Source organism: Desmodus rotundus, chromosome X, assembly GCF_022682495.2.
Source record: "Desmodus rotundus isolate HL8 chromosome X, HLdesRot8A.1, whole genome shotgun sequence".
NCBI lineage: Eukaryota > Metazoa > Chordata > Mammalia > Chiroptera > Phyllostomidae > Desmodus > Desmodus rotundus.
In genome coordinates, this window is record NC_071400.1 from 86,596,139 (window position 1) to 86,618,920 (window position 22,782).

At 39.9% G+C, this 22,782-nt stretch overlaps 1 protein-coding gene across 4 annotated transcripts in view; it reads right to left on the reverse strand.

Moving 5' to 3' along the window:
• The window catches only part of POLA1 (DNA polymerase alpha 1, catalytic subunit), a 299,926-nt gene that overhangs the window by 41,511 nt on the left and 235,633 nt on the right, over positions 1 to 22,782 (reverse strand). For all 4 annotated transcript variants that reach the window (XM_053917486.1, XM_053917487.2, XM_053917485.1 and 1 more), the window contains one exon: positions 22,647 to 22,743. In XM_053917486.1, coding sequence (XP_053773461.1) covers positions 22,647 to 22,743 — 97 coding nt within the window. The remainder of the gene's footprint in view (positions 1 to 22,646; positions 22,744 to 22,782) is intronic.

Here is a 22,782-nt window from a genome sequence, read left to right on the forward strand (position 1 = left end):
TGGACAGCATTGATATAGAACATTTCTGGCACTATAGAAAATTCTCCTGGACGATGCTACTGTGGGCTAACATCTGAAATTGAGTTATACCTCAGCTGCAACAGTAAGATCTTGTGAATCTGGACAAATCAACCAGCCTTACCACTACTCAGTTTTCTCCTAGGTGAAATGAACATGTAATTATTATCCAACTCTCTGGGATGCTGTGAGGACCAGAGTGCCATAAAAAGGTTAGCTACCAGTAAGCTCACATTTTTATGTGATTTGTACTTTTACTAAGGAGATTCCCATCTTTTGGCATTTTTAATGTTAGTTGGATATATTTTACTGTTGGAATCCCAAGTTTTATGACTTCTCTTCTTTCCTTCTTCTCCAGATATACACTACAGATACTTTTAGCGACCAAATGCCTTCAGTAGCCACATGAATGACAGAAATGAGTGAAGCAGGTGGTGGTGGGAGCTGTGGCAAACTGGAGGACCCATGTTCTGTCTAAAGTGCTTTAGCTGCTAACTCAGCTCCAGCCAAGTAATGCCATTCAGGAACAGTGACCTGGTGTAGCCAGGTACAGCAGTTCCCTCTTACCCACTGTTTTGAGTTCTGCGGTTCCAGTTACCTGCAGTCAACCGCAGCACAAAGATATTAGATGGAAAATTTCAGAAAGAAACAATTGGTAACTTTCAAGTTGAACACTGTTCTGAGTAGAATAATGAAATCTCACAAGCCCGGGATGTGAATCATCCTTCGGTCCAACATCTCCATGCTGTAGCTGCTCCCCTCCTATTACCCACTGAGAAGCCATCTTGGTGATCAGATCGACTGTCGCCATATCGTAGTGCTTGTCTTTAACTCTTCCTTATTTTCCTTAATGCCACATTCATATAACTTTTACTGCAGTATATTGTTAAGGTGTTCTACTATTAGTTATTGCTGTTAATCTCTTACTGTGCCTAACTTACAAATTAAACTATCATAGGTATGCGTAGGAAAAATACAGTACACGTAGGGTTAGGTACTATTAGAAATTTCAGGCACCCACTGTGGGTCTTGGGACGTATCCCCAGCGGATAAGGGGGGATGACTGTACTGATTTTTAAAAGAAAGCCAGAAATTTGGCTTTTTATAAGAAATGTCTAGTTTAAAAAATATTAGCAACTAATTTAAAATGTTAAGTAATAATTTAGGCAAATTAAACACACTTACAGATTATATGGGGCCTGTGGCTGCTACTACGTGACCTGGCTTCTAAGACCCTGTGGTAGCTGTACTTCTTTCTCCACTCTTATGACTAAACGCAACTTACTCCTCACTGTACCTCATGGTGAAACAGAAATAAAGTTCACAGTGTTCCTTATTTTATACATCACCACTCCGCAGTATTAAAATGTTACTCCTAAAGTTACCAAAATATAGCACTAAAAAAAAAGCACATGAACTTTAAGTGCTTTAAAGTAACACATGACACAAATTTAGAAAATAATCTGTCATCTTCAACCAAATGCCCAGAAAACTAAAAAATATATCTATCTATCTACATACATATTGCTCTTGCATGATTTTATGCCCAAGTTTTACTGTAATTAAAGAATATATTTTTCTTTTTTCATTGCTGCTCTGCTAGAAAATTCCTGGAAATCTGGAGGAGAACTATTAATATTTTATATGAGAGTTTCTACTGGTGAATGAGTTGAAGTATTTTTTAAAAATCCTAATTTGGAAAGCTTAATGCCAGGAGGCAAAGCAATCTTTTAATTCTCCTAGTAATTTCAATGCTGTCCACTCAAAAGTCCATTACTTTTAAAAGGTTTCTCTACTGCATATGAAGCATACACAATTTTTATTATTCCAAATGTAATTGACTATAGTTTATTTTTTATCATACACCCACCCAAGGAACCAGCAGTCGCAGCTTTTTTATTCAGTTGATAATTCAAATATTGTTTCTAATACAAATATATGGTTTATTACGCTTATTTATCACTCACTTGGTACACTTCATAATTGCATTACAACCCCACTGTGTACTGAATACCACTTACAGTTCAAACTACCCAAGATTAGCACTATTACTTTCAAGAGAAGATTGGCAGTAATTAAAGGTCTTATTTAGTAGTTGTTGGTAACCATGTTTTTAAGGAAGTAAAAAAAAAAACAATAGAAAGTAGTATAGATATATTTAATTTGGTAATTGTATTTTATTAATGAGATCTCTTTTGGACATATACTTTAACTGGGGTTAAAACAAAGACATGTTAAACCGTTATCAATGCAATGAAACAAAATGACATGAGAGTGCTTTGTAATTCATCAATGAGAACAACAGGAACATCTGTAAACTACACGGCATAAAACCAAATCATACCAGAACATTAGGAGTAAAAACACCAAGAGTACTTTACACTTCCAAATCTCCTTTCAGAGGAATTTCGGGGTGCTATTTTAACACATTAATTTTCCATTTTTGAACAAATAGGACAACTAAATCAAAGAGTTACAATGGTTTGCACATGCCACTAAGTCAGTCAGTGGCAAAGTGGGAATGGATTTTCCAACCTTGTTCGGTCCCCTGCAATCACATTGTGCAATGACTACTGTTAGAGTATGTCTTGCAGTTACACCGAAGACATAGGTACCTGCACATTTCATGTGGGCTTACTGGTTTCCTCTCTTTGCCCCAGCCTATTAGCAGTAGTAGCATTTACAAACTGACACTGCCATCAATGTGTGAGCCTGCATGCTGCTCAACTGAGGGTCCCTGGGGAGTCAGAAGAACAGCCGTCTGGCCCTGGCTGGGTGGCTCAGTTGGTTGGAGTGTCATCCTGTGCCCCAAAAGGTCATGGGTTCAATTCCTGGTCAGGGCATAAACGTAGGTTGCGGTTTCAATCTCTGGTCAGGGTGTGTACAGGTGGCAACCGACTAATGTTTCTCTCTCACATCAATCTCTCTCTCTCTCTCTCTCTCTCTCTCTCAACAAAAACATATTCTTTCTTGGGTGAGGATTTAAAAAAAGTGCATTGTTCCTTTGAGAGAGAGAGATAAGAGTCTTTTGTGAGTCTCTTAGCAGCCTCTCTGCTCTACTTTCACACAACTCTCTGGAGGTGGCCTCCAGACATTTCAAGACCTCATAAAGACCAGTAAACCTAATAACAAATTAGAGTCCTGGGAGAAATTCAAAGATAGCAAGGTCATTAAAGAGCAAGAATTGCGAATCACTAGAAAAACCCACCAGCAAAATGGCCAACCCTAATAATTCTATGTACTATGTCCATAGGTTCTGGGGGGCAAGGCATAGGCCTAGGCAGGGACAGTCCTCATTTGAAGTAGGGCATCAGTTTGATTTCTGTTTTCTAGAGGTTACAACAAAGAACTGTCTAGTCTGGAATTTATGCCATCTCCTGGAAATGCATGATATCACAGCCCAACTCTATTACGAATTACCAGAGAGGAGGTAAATTAAGGTGAGAAATGAAGTCCATGTGGAGTGAGGAGACCGCATGGGCTAAAAAAAGTCTGATGAATGTATGGATATATGTGGATGAAAAAATTTTTTATCATATAATAGGATGGTATGATGGGGAATAAATGGCAGAGAAGAGAATGGAATCTGGAATGTATTCTATAAACATTATTCTATAAAAAACCATCAAATATTATGTTTCCACTATATTCTAGAAAACATTAACTCCTATCTTGTGCAGGTTGCCATGAAATATACAACAACGTATCAAGCATGGCCCCGTCCTCAAACAGTTATGATGCATGAGGGGCAGCGCTCAGGAGCTGCAGGAGTCTGCAGGACACAGAGATCACTTCCAGCTGGGAGGCCTTAAAGGATGAACAGAATACAAACAGGGAGAGGCTGGGTTGAGCTGGGTGATGCAGGAAGGGGAAACTCAGGAGCCGAGGGAGATCACTACCCATGGAGGAGTCAAAGCCCCCTCAGGGACCCATGGCGGGGGTCTCATCTGTGAGGGCCATAAAGGTGCTGTCTCATTCCTTCTAGGGAAAAAGGGGTGATCTGAAATCCAACAACCAGAAACAAGGGTGATCGAAGATTCTTTTCTAGCTCCCAAACTCCAAAGCTGGGCAGTGGGGCCAGACAAGCTATTCCTCCTGCCTTGGAGACCCAAGGTAAGCTCAAGCTATGACCATGGAACCCAGAGGTACCCTTCTAGAGACTCTAGGATGACCATCCTGTCCTAGAACCCTTGGGGACAAGCAATAATATGAAACTGCAGAAGGCTGCTCTACCAGGACCTACCTGCTTAGGTCCAGAGGTAGGTAGAAGAAGACACAGGTGGGAACAGTCCCAGAAACCCAAACTGTGGAGGTGCCTAAACACCAGGGTTGCGTTGGCCTCTACCGCGATACCTTCTCAGTTACCCACTGAGGTTCCTTCAAGGATTCCCCACCCTCCACGGTGGCCCTTTCCCACTTTTACAATGTAAGTTAATGGGGGAAAATAACATGCGCTTTATAGTCAATTTTGTTGAAATGCATTTTTTGCATCTTCCATTTACTCATTACTAGAACACAGTTTCTTCTTGCTTACTTTCCCTTCACTTTATTCCCAGATGCTGTATTAGCTCCTATAGCACCATAAATGATTCCTTTATCGAGGAAATAATTCACGTGTTTGACTTCATTTTCCTTTCTACTGTCTAGTTAAATTGTTATCTAGATGCCACCCAATCTCCCTTTCTATATCAAAGTCAAACTTAATGCATATTTGACAAGAGCAATATTAAAGTTTGAAGAGTCTCACTAACTCTGAGATTCTCAACACTGTGGGCGTGCATTAGAATCACCTGAAGAGCTTTTTAAACTACACAGCCACTGGAGCCTCTCACCTCAGACCTACTGAATCAGATTTCTAGCAGTGGCATCTGGGAATCTGTCATTTTATTTATTATTATTTGTTTAATCCTCACCTGAGGACACTTTTTTCATTGCTTTTAGATGGAGAGGAAGGGAGAGAGAGAGAGACAAACATCAATGTGCGAGAGAAACATTGATTGGTTGCCTCCCGTACATGCCCTGACCAGGGATGGAACCCACAGCGCAGGTATGTGCGCTCACTGGAAATAGAACCCGCAACCTTTCGGTGTACGGGATGACACTCCAACCAACTAAGCCACACCAGCCAGGTGGGAACCTGTCATTAAAACAAATGTAAAACATACATCCTGTTGTTAAGAAGTACTATGCTAATCTGAATAGACACGTCTCCAACGAGTACATACAGATGGCCAATGGACCTGTAAAAAGTTGCTCAATGCCTTAATCACCAGAGAGATGCAAATTAAAACTACAAAGAGCTATCACTTCACACCGGTCAGAATGGCTATCTTCAATAAATGAACAAACAACAAGTGTTGGTGAGGATGTGGAGAAAGGAAAACTCGGATACACTGTTGGAGGGAATGCAGACTGGCACAGCCACTGTGGAAAACAGTATGAGGGTCCTCAAAGAATTAAAAATAGAACTGCCTTATGACCCAGTGATTCCCCTTCTGGGAATATATCCAAAGAAACCCAAAACACTAATTCAAAAGAATAGATGCACCCCTATGTTCACTGCAGAACTATTCACAATAGTCAAGCTATGGAAGCAACTCAAGTGCCCATCAATAGATAAGTGGATAAAAAAGCTGTGGTACATATAAAAAATGGAATATTACTCAGCCATAAAAACGAACAAAATCTTATGCTTTGTGACAGCATGGATGGACCTAGAGAGTATTATGCTAAATAGAATAAGTTAGTCACAGAAAGACAAATACCCTATGATTTCACTTATACAGGGTTGGGCAAAAATAGGTTTATAGTTGTTCATATGGAAAGTAAAACAAGAATAAACTCTATTTCATGTACTCACAACTGTAAACCTACTTTTGCCCCATCCTGTATGTGGAATCTAAAGAACAATATAAATGAACAAATAAAACATAAACAGACTCATAGATACAGAGGAGAGAGTGATGGTTACCAGAGGGATGGGGGGATGGGGGACTGGGTGAAAAAAGTGAAGGGATTAAGTAGTACAAATTGGGCCCTGGCTGGTGTGGCTCAGTAGATTGAGTGCTGGTCTGTGAACTGAAAGGTCACAGGTTCGATTCCCAGTCATGGCACATGCCTGGGTTGGGGGTCAGGTCCCTGGCTGTGGGCATGCAAAAGGCAACCAACTGACATTTCTCTCGCACATCGATGCTTCTCTCCCTCTCTTTCTCCCCACCTTCCCCTCTCTCTGAAAATTAATACATAAATATTAAAAAAAAAGAAGTACAAATTGGTAGTTACAAAACAGTCACAGTGATATAAAGTACAGCATAGGGAATAATACTGGAATAACTATGTATGGCACCGGGGGTACTTGAAACGCCAGGGGGTACTTTGTAAAGCATGTAATTACGTAACCACTATGTTGTCCACCTGAAACTAACACAAAATAATATTGAGTGTAAACTGTAATTGTAAAATAAAACTTAAATTAAAAAAAAGAGATGGTCAACAATATCTACTTGAGGCAGGCTTTCCAAATATTAACAAAAAAGTACTCTGCTAAAAGGTACATGATCTGGGAGCTTGGTCTGGCACACAAATACAACTACATTTTTCTACCCTCCCTAGAAAAGAGCCTAGAGTTCTTACTGATTGCTTAATATTAATGGAACACATGCCAAAGAAACATAGCTAAACAAAATGATTACTTGTCTTTCAATCCCTTCCATTAGTATTTATAACGAGAATTAAATTCATCTTTTCTAATATACTTCGGACGTGAATGCTATTTTGATAAATAAGAAAACTAAAACACAGTTATCAGGATCGACTTTAAGCTCCCCGAGAGTAGGGACCCTGCCTTTTTACACACTGTAATCATTCAGTAAATAAGAACCAACCATTGGAAACATGCCTGCTGCTATGCTAGATGCTGGAGACACAAATATGAACAAAACACAGTCAGTGAGGGGCTACAGGAACCATTTCACATACAGTAACTATAATACTGAATGCTTTGGACAAAGTGTCATTCTCAGAAGTAATAAAACCGACCAACATTTACTGCATGTGTACCATGTGTCAGGCACTGTTCTAGGTCTTTTATATGTTACCCTCTTTAGACCCTATGAGACAGACAGGTGCTCTTCTCATGGCAACGGTACAGATGAGGTGGCCCGGGGGTAAGTCACACATGCGAAGGTTACTTATCTAGCAAGAGGTGGAAAGCGAAAACTTGAACTGGCCATTCAGGCTCCAGAGTGCGAGCTTTTCACCACTCCTTCCGGAAGCCCAGGTCAGTGCCCTGGACGCTCAACAGATGCTAGCGGAAGGAACAAAACAACAAATATTTACAGAGTGCTCACACAGTGTGCCTGAAACCCCTTCTTCTTAAGACTCCTGAGCACTAAGGCTAAAACCTATGGAATGTTTGTATGATTCTTTAAAAGCTTAAGCAAAAGACAAATATTATCTTTCCCTCCACTTCAGTAATGGGATCAGAAGTTAGGGTTTGATAGCTATCCCTTAAATTGATCCCTTTACATTTCTGTTCCTCTAACTTCTATGAGCTTCTATCATTTGGAAGCCAAACTAAAAATGGCACTTTCAGGACATTGCTTCCAAGAATTTCCCACAAGCCCTAGCACATTGCAGTGACACTCCGCTGCAAGGAGAAGATTTCCTTAGAATTAGGTGAGAAAGAAAGGCAAATCTAAAGAGATATTTCACGTTGAGTGTACGGGGAAAAAGTTTCTGGATTCAGGGCTAAAGGCTGCTGCCAACAGCTTGGTTTTTTCCCCAAAGATCAGCACACAAAAGTTTCACAGAACTGCAGGGAAAAGATCTGGAGGCTAAGTTAGATGGGGGGTTGGAGGGGGCGTGATTCCCATCATTCCTTTGGGAGCAGTAGAAAAATAACAAAACCCCTATAAAAGAGATGAGCAAGTCTGATGTGAAAGGAGTGACCCCTCACATATAGGGAGAGCAATTTGCATCTACAGATCTCATTGATATAAACGACCTCCTTCAAAGAGTGAAAACCTGAATGGAAAGCCACTATATACCCATGAAAGGCTTTGCCAGCTATTTGTTGAGCTGTATACAGACTAACAAACAGGAGTGGTTAACCTGGCGCACCATGCACTATAGAGATATTTTTTTTAAAGTAGGCTTAGTCAGCTAATCTTGTTGAGATTTCTCTCATACTACTGATTTCTTATTCTCAAAATAAATTAAGAGGCTTCATTCAAAATTCCCTGTGGTCTACCAGCTTGAGTTTGTTGGGTGTCTTTGATTGTCTCTTGTCTTTAGATCCCCTGCCTTGTCTCTTTAGATTTTGCTGTGCTCTTTGGTGTTTCCCGTCAGCCCATGTCTGGAATAGCTAATTACACGGTAGCGTAATTCCCGCCCGTGCAACAAGGAATAGCAGAACCTTGCTAATTCTCACCAATAACTGAAAGACTCCCGTGTAAGTTACTGAATTATGCAAATGAGCAGTAAGTGAAGAAGGATGATTCAAAATTGTATTTCATTCATTTATTTTGACAAGTGTAGTTTAGTCTTAATTATTTTGAAAATTTCTTTGTAGCATACTAATAAATTTACGGTGGCACATTTGTTAAAAGTGATAAAGCCTTCGAAGAGCGACCAGCGTGTGCTCTACCGAATAATTCCCTGAAGATGGGCTCAGGTTCAGGACCTCTTCTTTATCTTGCATTTTACTGACTTTTCAGCATCTACATTTTTGGTAAGACAGTATACAAAATACCAATAAAGCATGAGAATTATTTTAGCAGCAAAAATTTTAATTTATAAATAGGTCCTACATTCTAAACATCCAGCATGGTGAGAGTAAAAAAAAAATGAGTCATGTTTCAAGTAAAACATTTTTATATTCTATGGTCATAATGCTAGTAGGACTTCATTTTTATCTTCTAAATAAAACTCATTCGGTCTGTCATTGATTTCTTTTAATTCCTATTTCTGTTTGTTTTGTCTTGCCATACTTCTTTCTTTTAAAGTTAAAGACTTCTGTTTTAAGATAAGTGGATAAATCACAGTATGTAACGTTTTCATGTCAAAATACTTACATTATCATGTGCTGAGTTAAATTATTTAAGATAGGAAAACACTTTGATACACTTCTGACAGATGTATCCTGCAGGAAGGAGTCAACTTCTTTCAAAGTACCACCAGTGGTTACGGTGGGGAGTGAAGAGAGAACAGCCTTCCGGCTTCCAGTCTTGGTTTTAAAGCTTCACAAAGGCCAGCCTCTTAATAAGCACTTTTTGATTAAACCTTCAATTCAGATATGATTTAAAATCATCATGCATTTGTCAAAGGAGGTTCTTTTGATTTATAAAACCTAGATAAGGAATAGAGCACTTAAAGAATAGCGAGAAAGACAAATTTTACTCTCAAACTACATGAGTGCATCTGTGCCTATTAAAATCTCATTCACTCTTCAAGGCCTGAGATTCCATCTGCACCACGACTCCTTCCCTCAGCTATCCATGGAAACCCCACAGCACTGCACACCCTTCCTGTGTATTGAACTGATTTCCCTCAGGTTGAAGCTTTCCCACTAGATTAAGAACAGGGTGGCTGTGATACAGAAGAAAGAATGCTGGGCTCTCCCACCCCCTAGCTTTGTTACCTCAGGAGGCTCATTTCATCTCTTTGAGGTTGTTTTTTCATCTGAGAAATGTCAACTGCCCTTATCCAATAGGAAAAGTAAAAGATAATGGATGTGAATGTTCTCCACAAAGAGTAAAGTCCGACAACAAGTAGGTGCTTAGAGGTGAATGCATGAATAGGAAAACAATCAGAAATATTATTACCTCTAAAGCCAGGTCTTGCTTATACTTGTGTCCTTTACATATTACTCAACAAACACTGGCTGAAGGAATTTTGGGGGGTGGGATGTCGAGAAGGGAGAAACAGAAAATTGGACTTACACAGACCTGGCTTTTTTATTCTATTTGTAATTTTGGTTGTATGATAATTTCTTAAAACAAGAAAAGTACATTGATGTCTAAATAGCCAGCAGACGTTATCTTTTTGTGAGCACAGCTGGTTTAAGCCTTAAGCTTTAAGGGATGGTGCTAAGGCAAGCAGGGCTCACAGACCAAGGGGATAAAGGTTTCCCAGGGGCTTTAATGGAGAGAATGCAATCAACGTTAATTCAATTGAACTCAATGACAGGCTACTAATTCAGCGTAGTTGCCATCCTGTTGGCCACAAGGTAGGAGAATGCTAATGGATCTGAGTAAATTCATCACAACTAGAGGACGAACTACTCCAAGAATGAGTGAAACCGACGATGAGTGTTCTCTGTATATGAGGGGGGCCACCGATTATATGGACATGATAGTATGGCATAAAATAATAAATGGGCACTGGCCAATCACGTGCAAATCAACACCAGATCTGGGCCTGGGGCTGCTGGGTAACTGGAGATATCACAAGGGCAAATGCCCTGGATAATTTTTAAAAATTTAAATAATTACAGAGGATAATGAAAACATATGCCAATTTATATGAAAAGCAAGAAAAAAAGAGTAAAACAGAACAAAACCCCAGTCAGTGTAAACATTAAGTCCATTCAAAAGGTGAGGACTAAGCAAAAACACTTAACTTTTCACCATTAAAGGGTATTCTGATATGGCCACGCAATTGGTAAAAAAACCAAAAACAAAACATTAAGAACACGTATGAGAGGTAAGTGCTGTTTCAGGGAGCACAAACACTTCTGAGAAGAAACGTTATCACAAGAGTAAAGGCAAATAAAAAATGATGGAGACAGCCCTGGCTGGTGTGGCTCAGTGCACTGAGTGCCAGCTTGTAAACCAAAGCGTCCCCAGTTGAGGGCACGTAAGAGGCAACCACACATTGATGTTTCTCTCCCTCTCTTTCTCCCTCTCTTTCCCTCCCTCTAAAAAGTAAATAAAGAAAGAAAAAGAAATGATGGAGACAAATTCTAGGCTAAGTAAATGAGCAAAGAGCGAAGATTCCCAAGAGGAAAAGGATACGCAATTTAAGAATAATGTCAAAGCACTACAGAAAAACACTGGGGTCCGACTAAGTCTGTTTCAATCCCAAATATCCCTGAGCGCATGAGGCCATTCTAGATGACTATAAATCCTGTAATGTGCTTGAGGCAAGTGGGGTTGGGTTTTCATATCTTTCATGAACTTTTAAAAAGTCACATTTATTACTAATTAAACAATTTTTAAAAGTCACAAAATCAAATAACTGATAAAGCCACAAAGAGTGTTTCCTATGGAATGTCATTTGCTCCTAGGACTACAGACCTTTTAATGTTTAAGGCTGCATTTTTAAAAGACGTAACTGGTATACATGTTAAGTAGCTGATTCAATATATTTCCAGTTAAAGCACTAGATGTGAGGGGAAGAGCATTTAGCAGAACTCTATCTAACCCTTTATTTAGGTCATGTTAAAACGAATCATTATACATGTTATACAAATATCGATGTTAACATTCCTAAAACTTATAGTACATGCTATCACAATACTTAAAGGACTGTCTCTCTTCGCTGCCATGAATATTATAAGCCCTTTCCTCCTAATTAATCTGCAATTAATTCAACCAACCTCTGCAATTAGTCTTATACAACATTACCCTACTTAGACAATAAAGCATTCTCTAGACTGGGTTTTAAACCAGGGCTAAAATAGACTCCTGCAAACCAAAAATGGTTCTGGTATTTCTCTTTGTAGTGTAATTTAGATGTCATATCTAATTTGCTGTCATGACTATTGTTTTACTGTGCAATTTGTATGTCGTTTTGAATGGTAAAGGAATCATAGCTTTATTGAATTAAACCTTCTGTCTTTATTTAGGGTCTGATGTTACATGTTTGTTTGTGCATGTATGTTTATGTTTCAAAAGCTGCTTCTGGCATCAAGGAGCATCAAGTGGCAGTAGAAAGAGATTATGCTCTTTTGATACATTTGCTCCTATCTTAGTAAATATGAACACCAACTGGAAAAAAAAAAGCCCTTTTCAGACTAAGGAAACAGAATTTTAAATAATAATATTATTATTTTGCTTTTAAAGGCAGAGAGAGCTAAATCGGCTATTTGCATTAGAGAACTACAGAAGGCCTGGCTGTTTTGAAACTTAAATGCCTTGATTGTCAATTCTAGTAATCAAGTTTTTCCTAAGCAAGAACTGCCTTTTCCATTGAAAGTTTTTCTGATACCTACACATCAAACATATTATTCTCATCACAACTCCATAATCACAAAACAATTCAAGTGCTTCCTGCCTTTAATGCATAAGGAACAAGGGCCAACTTACCTATATCACAACACTCAATTTAGTGTCGGTCTGTTTATGGGGATTGTAGTCATTCTGGGTTCAAGTTCTAAACTAAAGTCAGGCCTAAGGCTAACCATGGAAAGCCTTCCAGTAGACCACTGGAATAGCCTTTTAAGTAATTTTAGTGCATGAAATTTCATAAAGTTTTTACTAGATAATTACACTTCCTGATTTTGTAATTAGTGGAAGTACATGCAATTACATAATAATTATGATAGTAATTACGTAATTAAGATGTATAATTATGTAGTAAAAAACATCATGGAAATAAAACCATGTACTGTGTAAGCACAATACATTTTAAAAAGTAAATTCGCTAGCTCAACTGTTTAAAAAATCCTTTTTTTTCAAAATAAGGTGATTAGCTCACATTATAGTCTAACTGCTTGAAAACTGCTTAATATTTTTCCCTCAGCGGTGATTGAAATATATATTTTAAAAGTACATGGGAAAAAAAAATCTTATCAGGTTTTCACAACTCTCTACACTCAGAAAATGACAAAATGTTTTGCAGATGAAGACCACCAACCGTAGCATTATCACCTGGACACTGCACCACCGGTGTCCTTGTTGTGTCGCTGTACTTGTCACTACAAAGGAGACAGGGAACCTGCCACTTAAAAGACAAAACAGGAAAAGAGTTTATAAAACTTAATAACACATCTCTTATCATAGCATGCCTCGAAGACCACTGAAGTGCCGAAGTTGAGTGCATATTTACAGAAATAGGCTTAAAGAGAGGCAGTGATTAGAATCCAAAGTTTGCTGCCCAAATAGACAGCACCTTTCACGTACTACTTCGGCTACCCTAAAGAGGAGGATGGAAGAGGCACAGAGCCAACACACCTCTGCTACGGGCAAAGCAACTCTAGTGACAATTTCCTGAAAACTGTAGTTTCCCTTCGGTCACAATGTAAAGCCATCTGTAGTGAAAACACAACACAAAAACACAACTGGCCATATGCACACAGGTAAAAATAAAGCCGCATGAAGAGGCTCCATGTTGCCATTGGAGAACATCAACTTTATCATTCTTGTTCTGAGCGTAAAAATAGAACAGAAAAGTCAGCAAACAGCAGGAAAAGTAAATTCCAAAGGAAACTTCTTAGTAGCAAAAAAAGAAACAGAATCTTGTTTTCATTTCCAAAAAAAATTTAGGTCAATGTCTTGAAAGCGTCACAAATGAGCTGAAGCAACGTTGCAATGAGGCCCAGAACGCGGTGACTGGGCGAAACCGCCCCCTGGGCACACGGAGCGTGGCCCTCACATGCAGCGGGTGGAGAAATGCATTGCAGTTCTCTCTGTCATTAGCCACTAATTTCCGAAGCTGAAAGCCATCTTGAAAACCCTCATGAACTTCCCCCTGGTTCCTTCTAGTTAGGGAGAAACGAACTGGAAGAACCCGTGCCCTCTTGCCACCCCCGAAACCCCCACGGCCCTGCTTCCGCCCTAGTTAGGCCATTACATTCTTAAGCGTAATTTCAGAATATATTTCAAAAGACTAGGTTGTCATACCAACTCTAAATCTGGGGAGGCCTTCTGTAGTCTGCACATTTGTCTTTTTTAAAGTTTTGCCGATCGGATGCCTCTGATCAATGGATGAAGGAAAGGGAAGTGGGCCTTAGATATTAAGAAGGGGGAGTGCCTTGGATCAGTGTTTCGCAAACTTTCCGTGTCTAGGAATCACCTGAGGATCTTGTTAAAATGCAGAAGCTGATGCAGTGGGTCTGGGGAGGGCCTGCTGTTTTGCATTTCTAACAAATTCCCAGGTGATGCCTAGGCTGCTTGCTGGTATACTGATCACACTCTGAGTAACACAGTCTTCAGTTTATCTTGGGGGAAAAAAGGCGGCACGGAGAGAAAAAGCTGGTCTGGGGTCATCTGTATGTGATTTTCTCCCTTAACTGCTAAGTTATTTAAAGAATTATTGCAAGTTGAGTAGAATATTTCTTTGTAAATTTTCAGTGCTTATAATTTGTTTCTCACAAAAGCAGTAATGCTCAGATTAGATAACTTTGAAAGTACATACAAGTATAAAGGAGAAAATAAAAATTATAATCCATGCAGAGATAATAAGTGTAAATAATTCTAGTGTTTTTAACTAATTTTTCCACCTTGCATATAAACTACAAATCTGAATCATAATGGTTACTTAGTTTCGGACTTTAACATTGTGTTGTCAGTATTTCCTTAAGTCAATTGGAGACTGAAACTATAAGGCCCTGGCTGGTGTGGCTCAGTGGATTGAGTGCCAGCCTATGAACCAAAGTGTCACTGGTTCGATTCCCAGTCAGGGCATGTGCCTGGGTTGCGGGCCAGGTCCCCAGTAGAGGGTGTGCTAGAGGCAACTACACACTGACATTTCCCTCCCCCTCTTTTTCCTCCCTTACCCTCTCTCTAAAAATAAATAAATAAAATCTTTTTTAAAAAAGACTGAGACTATACAATATCTAATAATAACATCAACAACAAAAAGCCCCAGAAGCACAGGATTATGTGAGCCATTTTTTCCAGTATCAAAATTCTTTCTGTTTCTACAATCACTTCCTAATCATAAACAGATAGCTAACTATGCTCTACTAAATTATTCCTTATTGTTATTCTATTACAGTTGTCCAACTTTTTGTTTCCTATGCTAAAAATTCACTTAATCAAAGGAATAACTTAAAAGAAGCCTCAGATCGTTTTTATTTGAAAGAAAATGAGAAAAAGAAAAATAGTCTGTTACCCATTTCAAATGCATTTTTCTAAAGAAATTTTTTCACAATTAGGAAAAATAAAATTTTAAGCATGAATTGCTGCTTAGTGGATTTTTACCTTCATTTTTACATGTATTTGATAGGCATGAATTGTTTTGTGTGTGTTTTACCTGTTATCAGTTATTTAAAAACAGAGAAAAGGCTCATTTTTAACATCCAATAATTTTTTCAAATAAGTAACCCATGGGCTTAAAAAAGGGATAAAAGAAGAACGGGACCAGATAGGCTCTGACGCAGCCTTCTTTTTAATGCCTTGTGAGGTTTTAACAAAGCAAATTCTAAGAATGTCAACTGGATCTGAAAGGACTCCAGGGGCTCTCCGCTACTTTTGCTTCAGTACTACTTCTAGCGGTGATAAAACTCTCCTGCTTTCTTGTGAGCCGTTCAGGAAATAAAAGTAGAAATACTTAACATTGAAAAGCACCTGTCTTGAGACTCTTAGAAAGCTCCAAATATCCATATACACTACAGCATAATTTCTTCCATAAAACTCTTATTTTCTGGCTAAAAAAAAAAAAATAACCACTTCTTAAAGATTCCTTTGCTTTTCAGTACTAGCTGTTGTCTCTCTTTTAGGTCCCCGTTTTCCACACAGCAAACAATTATTACCACTTCATGAGCGGACTATTTAGCTGATGGTGAGCAGAAAACAGGACCCTGTATCTGTGTGGGTGAGGGGCAGTCAGCTCAGCTCACTTACTAGTTAAGTGGACATTCTTTGGATTCAACTCGAATTCAGCACCAGCAAAATGAGAGACACTGCATTACTTGTCTTTAGTATCACTCGCAAAGAGTTGAAATGACAGACATCGAAACCTGAAAATGTCCAAGAACTGCAGCAGCATTAATTTATGGCACACTTGGGTCAAGCCAAGCAATATAGGAGGTTCTAGAATTTTACTGCACACTGTCCTCCATTCATGGACAGAACTGCTTTATAGGACTAATTCCTCCCAAATCCTTGAAGTCACTTGTGTGGCCTTATTTTCCACTAAGAATTCTTTCAACAAAATTTAGTGAGCTGGCTCCAATGGGCAAAAGCACAGATAAACAAGATACAACCCTCTGCCCCAATGAACTCAGTGGAAGAGAAAGTCAAAACAGCTCAGGGTAAGCCCTGTGAGAACAGCACTCACAGGGTGCTATGAGATGCCGAGAAGCTTCTATGACACAACTCCACTTCTTCACCGACACAATGGGGCGCAATCCATTGCTACCTCACAAGGCTGTTTAAAGGGCCCGTGCTAGACATCTGAAAGGATGAGAAGAACTATAAAGTACCTTACAAAGGGACAGCCCAGTTCTGGGTGACACAAATGAAAACAAGTGCCTATAGATGTTACCATAAGCATAGAGAAAAGACAGAAGGGCAAGGAATGGAAAAGTTTAAGAAAAAACAGGAACGGCAATTAGGTGGGAACAAAGCTCAAAAGGGGAGGTGACTGTGAGATTTCTGGCTGAGAGGGGCGAGGAGCAGAGCAACTTGACAGGTGCTGCTCAGTAGGCTGGGCCCTCTAGGCCGCCAGCATCCCTTTGCAAGAAACAGGGCTGACCTGAAGAATAGTCCTTCTAGGCCTAAAGGGACTCCATTGAGAAACCGAGCTTCCTAACAGATGCTTTTCGTCTGGCCAAGGTTAAAGCACCGTGTTTTCGCTAACCTTTATCCTGTAGCTCTGCTTCCTTTCTTCAACACAGAGCTCTAAATCCTGGTGTTTCAATTCTGGCAGAGACAAACGCAACATGTTCAAAGGGGTTTAAAGAAAAACCCACAAAGACCATCTGTTAGGGGCTGAATTGTGGTCCTCCACCAATTCATATTGAGTGTGGGGGCGGGGAGGGGGTGAATTCCTAACCCATAGTACCTCAGACTGTGACTATATTTGGAGATTGGGCCTTTAAAGAGGGAATTAAGTTAAAATGAGGTCGCCAGGGTGGGACCTAAACCAACAGGACTGCTGTCCTTGTAAGAAGAGATTAGGACACACACACACACAGAGGGAAGACCACGTGAAGATGGAGAAGATGGCCCATTTACAAGCCAAGGAGAGGGGCCTCAGAAGAAACCAACCCTGCCGATACCTTGATCTGAAGCTGCTAGCCTCCAGAACTGTCAGGGAATACGTTTCTGATGGTTAAGCTACCCAGTCTGTGGCATAACAGACTCATATACCATCTTACTACAAATAGATGGCACAGAATAAGAGGAGACAAGCAGCTGGTAAGAGAATAGGAACAGGAAAAAAAAAAGAGGGTTTTGGTTTTGTTTTGTTTTGCGGGGCTTTTGCTTTTTTAGGAATAAGGAAAATTCAAACACCAAAGTTAAACAACAATTAGTGTTCAAAGAATAAAAAGGTAAGTCACAAGGTGGGAGGAGATATTTGCAAAAGACATCAACAGTTCATACTCAGTGTCATAATAAGAAAGGGCTGTTATCCAAAACATACAAAGAACTGTTAAAACACAACAGTAAGAAAACAAACGAGTCGATAACAAAAGTGGGGGCCAAAAACACCTCACCAGAGAAGATGTACAAATGGTAAATAATCCTATGCAAAGATGCTCCATATCATATGCCACCAGGAAAATGCAAGGTAAAACAACAGTGAGATATCACTATATCCCTATCAGAAGGGCCAAAACGTGCAACACTGACAACACCAAACGCTGGCAAGGCTGTGGAGCAACAGGAACTCTCGGTCACTGCCAGTGGGAATGCAAAGTGGTACGGCCGCTTTGGAAGACAGTTTGGCAGTTCCGTACGAAACTGAACGTACCCTTACCATAAGATGCAGCAATCATTCTACTTGGTATTTACCCAAAGAAGTTGAAAATGTATGTCCACACAAAAGCCCACACATAGATATTTATAGCTGCTTTATTAATAATTGCCAAAGCTTGGAAAGGACCAAAATGTCCTTCAGTAGGTGAATGGATACACTGTGGTACACCCAGACAATGGAATCTTATTTAGTGCTAAAGGGAAATGAATTATTGAGCCATGAAAAGACACAGAAGAAACTTAAAATGCATCTTACTAAGTAAAAGAAGCTAACGTGAAAAGGCTACATACTGTCTGATTCTAACTACAGCTGGCCCTGAACAACACGGGTTTGAAATGCACAAAATATGTGTTAATTGACTGTTTCTGTTAGTGGTAGGCTTCTAGTCAACAGTAGGCAACTAGTAATTAGGTCTTGGGGATGTAAGACGTTATATGTAGATTTTCAACTGTGCGGGGCAGAGCGGGGAGCGGGGCTCAGCACTCCTAACCCGTGTTGTCGTTCCTGGGTCAACTGCACACATTTTGGAAAAGGCAAACTATGGAGAGAGTAAAAAGATCAATGGTTGCCAGGGGTTGGGGGAAGGGAGGATGAGTAAGAGGAGCACGGATGAGTTTTAGGGCAGTGAAACTATTCTTTATGATACTATAATGGTGATATATTGTCATTATACATTTGACCAAATTCACAGAATGGCCAACAGCAAGAATGACCCCTAAGGAAACTACAGACTGTGGGTGATAACGGTCAATGCAGGTTCATCAACTGTAACAAATGTCCCACCCGAGGGGGACGTTGATAATGAGGGAGGCTGTGTATATGTGGGGGCAGGGGTACATGGGAAACCTTTGTACCTTCCGTTTAATTTTGCTGTGAACCTAAAGCTGCTCTAACAATAACGTCTATTTAAAAAGGCTGTTAGTGGCTCCCTCTCTTTTTTTATTATTGATTTTAGAGAGAGGAAGAGGGATGGGGGAGAGGGAGAGAAGGAAGGAGACAGAGAGAGAAAAACATCAATTTGTTGTTCTACTTATTCATGCATTCAATGGTTGATTCCTGTATGTGCCCTGACCGGGGATCAAACCCTCAACATTGGCATTTGGGGACCACCCTCTAAGCAACTGGCTACCCAGCCAGGGCCAGTGGCTCCCTCTCTTTACTTCCAAAACCATTTGACCACATTGGTGGTTTATCACACTTAGCTGTTGCTGAACCTGACTGTCCCCAATGGACTTGAAGCTCCTCCAGGGCAGGGAGCATTGGCCACCTTTGTTCCTCTGACATCTGGGGTGGCCCTGCACACATAATAGGAAATATACAATGTATTGTTTTTCCTGTTGCCGAATAAGTGAAAAAGGCTCAGTTGAGAAAAGATTCCGTTTTCCTCCTGCATTTTAAAAACAGACTTAATTGAGACAACTGGGCAAAGACTTGAAGTGATTCAAGTCTTCCCCAAACTGTTCACTTACCCCTACTTAGGCCAAGGCCCCATGGGATCAGGCAGTCATATGGGACCAAAATGTGCCGCCATTGTGGAAATGGGTTTTCACTTCACACACTGCCACCATGTTCCTCTAAAAGTTCCTCTCGATCTATTATGCCTTCTTGTTACATTCTGGAGCAGTTATAATAACAATGCAAAAGTCACACAGAAATAAGATTTTAAAAATATTATGTAGTTACAGTGAACAGCCAGTAAACACTTCACCAAAGTGAGTAACAGTCCTTTACCATTTTAAAGGGAAGGGAAAAATACCAAATTGGGTTAATTCACATTATGGACTAATGGCCTGTTAACTTTCGTTTGAAAGCAAGGCACAGGAAAAAGCTTTGACAAGCCCTATTTTACACCATAACAATAAATAAACCTCTTTCATATAATTTGTATGTGTTTTTTCCAAGTCAAACTGCCAAGTTTCAAACAAAAATTAAAACCGCCATCCAGTTACAACCCTAAAATATGGGCTTTATAATGGAAATGGTAAAACAATCTCAGTGAAGGAAATGCTGCTAGGGACTGACAGTAAAGGGGAGTCCACGGTAAATAGTTCCTGCGCCAGTTCCGGGGCACTGTTGACAGACGATAACTAAGATTCCATTCTCAGTAATATAAACCGTGTGGAACAACTGTCATTTTTCACAGGACTCTGGATGTTAACATCTACGGGTGTTCTTGCTTTGGTCCAAATCGAATATACTTGCCCTCTGGATCTCACAGATTTTCAATTCATTTTTATAGCAAATCGCCCTTGAACAGCAAGTTAGAAGACAGCAATTTCACTCTGGCTTATAAAGTGAGGAGTGATTTTTATGCATGTTAAATTAATTTTACATTTATGGAAGTTTTCCCTGTCACTGTTCACCTAATGACTCTAAGAATATTCTTGTTCTCCAATTGTTCCCAGTGGACTACAACCTGTGTTCAGTTCTCTTGTACTTAGAAACCATCTAACTGATGGGTTCAAGAGTGCCCAGGACAGGGCTTCTCACACTTGGCTCTGTGTCAGAATTGTCTGGGTGACTTTCCAAAAAGCTGAATTCCTAAACCCCACCTCATACCCAAATTAGAATCTCTGGGTGTGGCAACCAGGGATTTAGATTTTTACATGCCCCCAGGTGACTCTGAAGAGAGAGCTTTTTCAGATGTCACTTGGTAGGACCACAGGTAAGCATGAGCCAGCGGTTCAGTTTATATCCAACCACTAACGAATACCCTAACACCACTAAGCATTACTGAGTGATCTGAAAACACCCCGAACAAGGAAATTTCAGCTAATTCATCCATTCTTAAACTTCCATTTAGGTATAATAAATAAGCAGAAGTAAGCTCAAAGAGAAAATAGCTCCAATAAATAAAAATTCCATAAATAAAACAAAAAGCTGTGGAACATTAAGTGGAGTTCCTTCTAACAGACATACATTTTGTACCCTTCTCTTGCTGTATTTTCTTTAGCCTTCTGACATGTAAAAAAAACCCATCAATAATTCACTTAGTGCCATTTTGGCCCTAAACTCCTGGATAGTGTATTTATCAGAAGCAAATAACAAAAAAAGCGTCCCTATTCTGAAACCTGTGAAATGGAACTATAGTAAATCACGCGAGTACACAGATTCTGTCAACAACGATCCCCTTTGGCCAAGCAAGAAGCTTCCAAGTGCCTGCTCTATCCCCTCGTATTTTCTGGGACACAAATGAACACTTCTTAATGTTCTCTAAAAAGCCAGGGCAAGTCTCCAGTGACTTTCCAGGTCACTCCGACATAGCTCCAAGAGTCACCAGACTTTTGAAAACCGCTGATCGTGAGACTGATTCAGACCCTCAGATAAGAGTTTTGGAGATGTCTGGAAGAGGAGCCTAGCCCTGCAGAGTCTAAGAACATCTAGGGAACAATCTGGGATGGCTAGATTCAGAAAGAAGCAAAGGGGAAACAAGTTCTACTACACCGACACTCAGAAAGAGGTAACGAACCTGGCAGAAATAGACAATGTACTCATCACGGAATCCGTACTTAATTCTCTCAGCTCATAATGCCTTAAGGAAACGTCCTTGGGGGAAAGAGAAAGAGCTATTAATAATACTGCAAGTAAACACGGGCTAGACACCAGCCATGAATGGAAGTTGGAAAACCTAGTTACTAATGGACAGAAGGAACTTTTTCTCTATATAAATTTTACTCATTCACTGAAAATATGTTGTGGAGACAGTCCAAGATGTTGTTGAACATCTAAAGACAAGACACTAATGTCAGAACCAACTACTCCACCAGTCACAAAGTGTTTTATATTCAAGGACAGCAAAACTACATAAGTTAAGGCATTTAAAAATTTTAATTTCTAGCCCATCTTGTAGATGGGAAAATGGAAGTCAATTATGACGAGAACTGCAAACCATTAAGACCTAATCAAGAGCGGCATGGGGATTCTTACATGAGAAAATCCAGCAGTATTTGTAGGTTTCTATATGCCCTCGAGGTTGCCTCCAGCCCTAATACTGACCAACAACACGCTGAATTCATATTCCCTGACAAACAACATAAATACTCTGTAGGTAACTAATAAGAAAAATGTGTAAATTTGCCTTTTTTATTTTTTACAGGTAATAGAAAAGTTGTCAATGTGACTTTCGGCTAGGAAGAAAAAAAAATGCACTTGTCATGGCATTTTCAAATACTCTAAGTTATGTAACAAAGCTTTTCCCAGACCCATTAAGCCCCACAGTGCCTGCAAGTCTTGTGTGAAGGTTACCGGCAGCGGCTGATCATCTGGGCCGACGCACCTATATGCTCTCATAGGATGGAATTGATAAAAGAACTCCACTCCATCCCTCTCTTGCAAAGTGAACCTAGGCTTTTGGTGAACAGCACAGACGCACTCCAGGTCTATTTTTTCTTGGTGCTAATATCTGGTTTTTGCAGGTCCAATGATCATGCTGCCTATGCTTACTTTATTACAATTACTAAACTCTATAGAAAATAGCATTTTCAAAATATAGCATTTAAAGAATCCTTTTTTTTGTACAGTTCCTCCCCCAAAGCCCTGCTTTACTAGAGAATAATGTGAGACCAGCTGCGGGGGCCAAAGCCGGGGATTCCTGCGCCACCGCCCCTCATGCAGGGGATGCCTGTGCTCACGAGGGCCCCCATGGCCTACTTCTGAGACAGCAGTGTGATGCTGTGTGAACAGCCTGACACAGTAGGTCTGGCTTTTATGATGCAAATTTCCACTTTAAACTCAAAGGTAATTACAGTATTTTAACGTACCTTTCTCTTGATCGGTAGTAAGTTTCTCCAGTGCACAGTCCACATCAAAAATGTACCGGTAAAAGCACAGCTGGGTGTACAGGGCCTTGTCAGAATACTGCAATATAACAGAAAATAAATGAATACTACTATTGGG